Here is a 748-nt window from a genome sequence, read left to right as displayed (position 1 = left end):
TAGATAGTGCAATTACCTTCTGCTCATGGGTGAAGTCTTTGATTCATGGAGAACAGAACTTCAGGGTCATTTTCTTATAATGCTTACATTTTAATATCTCTGCACACATCAGTCATTTTTGGAGATTAAAATGTTCATTTGATATAATCTGCTTGGATGTATAGCACAGTTCTAGCATTGAATGCACACCAAAGGAGTTGAGTAGTCTATCTTTTTTCATTTATGTTTCTAAAACATAGATGTGGAGCATGGTTGTTGAAACTACAATACCATGCACAATGTACAAGCTATAATTACCATTATTATTATGTAATTATTGCTTTTCTTCTTTTAGGTTGGGAATTGCCTGCTATGGTTGTTAATTGGCCTTGCCTTCTGGGGCTGCCTGATCTCTATCACTGGCGAAGAGGCTCTTCCAGGCGGGAACTTTTTCAGCCTCATCGTCTTGTATGTGTTTGCCATGCTGGCTGGTGAAGCTGTTAAACACATTGGCCTTCCCTCCCTGCTGGGGAGTCTGGTGGTGGGCATACTGTTTAGCAGTATACCTGGCATTAATGTTATTGGGAGTAATTTAGATCATTCATGGTCTGCTGCCTTGAGGTAAGAATATGCTCTTGTTTGGGGTTAGATATTTATTTGATGATAGTGATATAATTTATATTGTTGATTTTTTGTGATAGAAATGTTAGGTGGAGTTGCTGTTTCCAAATAATTTGATAACTACTTACATAAAGAGCTATAAAGGTAA

General features: G+C 37.4%; 1 protein-coding gene across 4 annotated transcripts in view; it reads left to right on the top strand.

Annotated features, from left to right (window-relative positions):
• The window catches only part of LOC119593160 (sodium/hydrogen exchanger 9B2-like), an 18,959-nt gene that overhangs the window by 4,554 nt on the left and 13,657 nt on the right, over positions 1 to 748 (top strand). For all 4 annotated transcript variants that reach the window (XR_005230503.1, XM_037942128.1, XM_037942127.1 and 1 more), the window contains exon 7: positions 335 to 600. Coding sequence is in view for 3 of the 4 variants with exons in the window: in XM_037942128.1 (XP_037798056.1) it covers positions 335 to 600 (266 nt within the window). In the remaining variant the exon portion in view is untranslated. The remainder of the gene's footprint in view (positions 1 to 334; positions 601 to 748) is intronic.

Source organism: Penaeus monodon, chromosome 31 (genome assembly GCF_015228065.2).
Source record: "Penaeus monodon isolate SGIC_2016 chromosome 31, NSTDA_Pmon_1, whole genome shotgun sequence".
NCBI classification, from domain to species: domain Eukaryota; kingdom Metazoa; phylum Arthropoda; class Malacostraca; order Decapoda; family Penaeidae; genus Penaeus; species Penaeus monodon.
The sequence above is the reverse complement of the archived record's forward strand: the minus strand, read 5'-3'. Positions and strand labels throughout refer to the sequence as shown.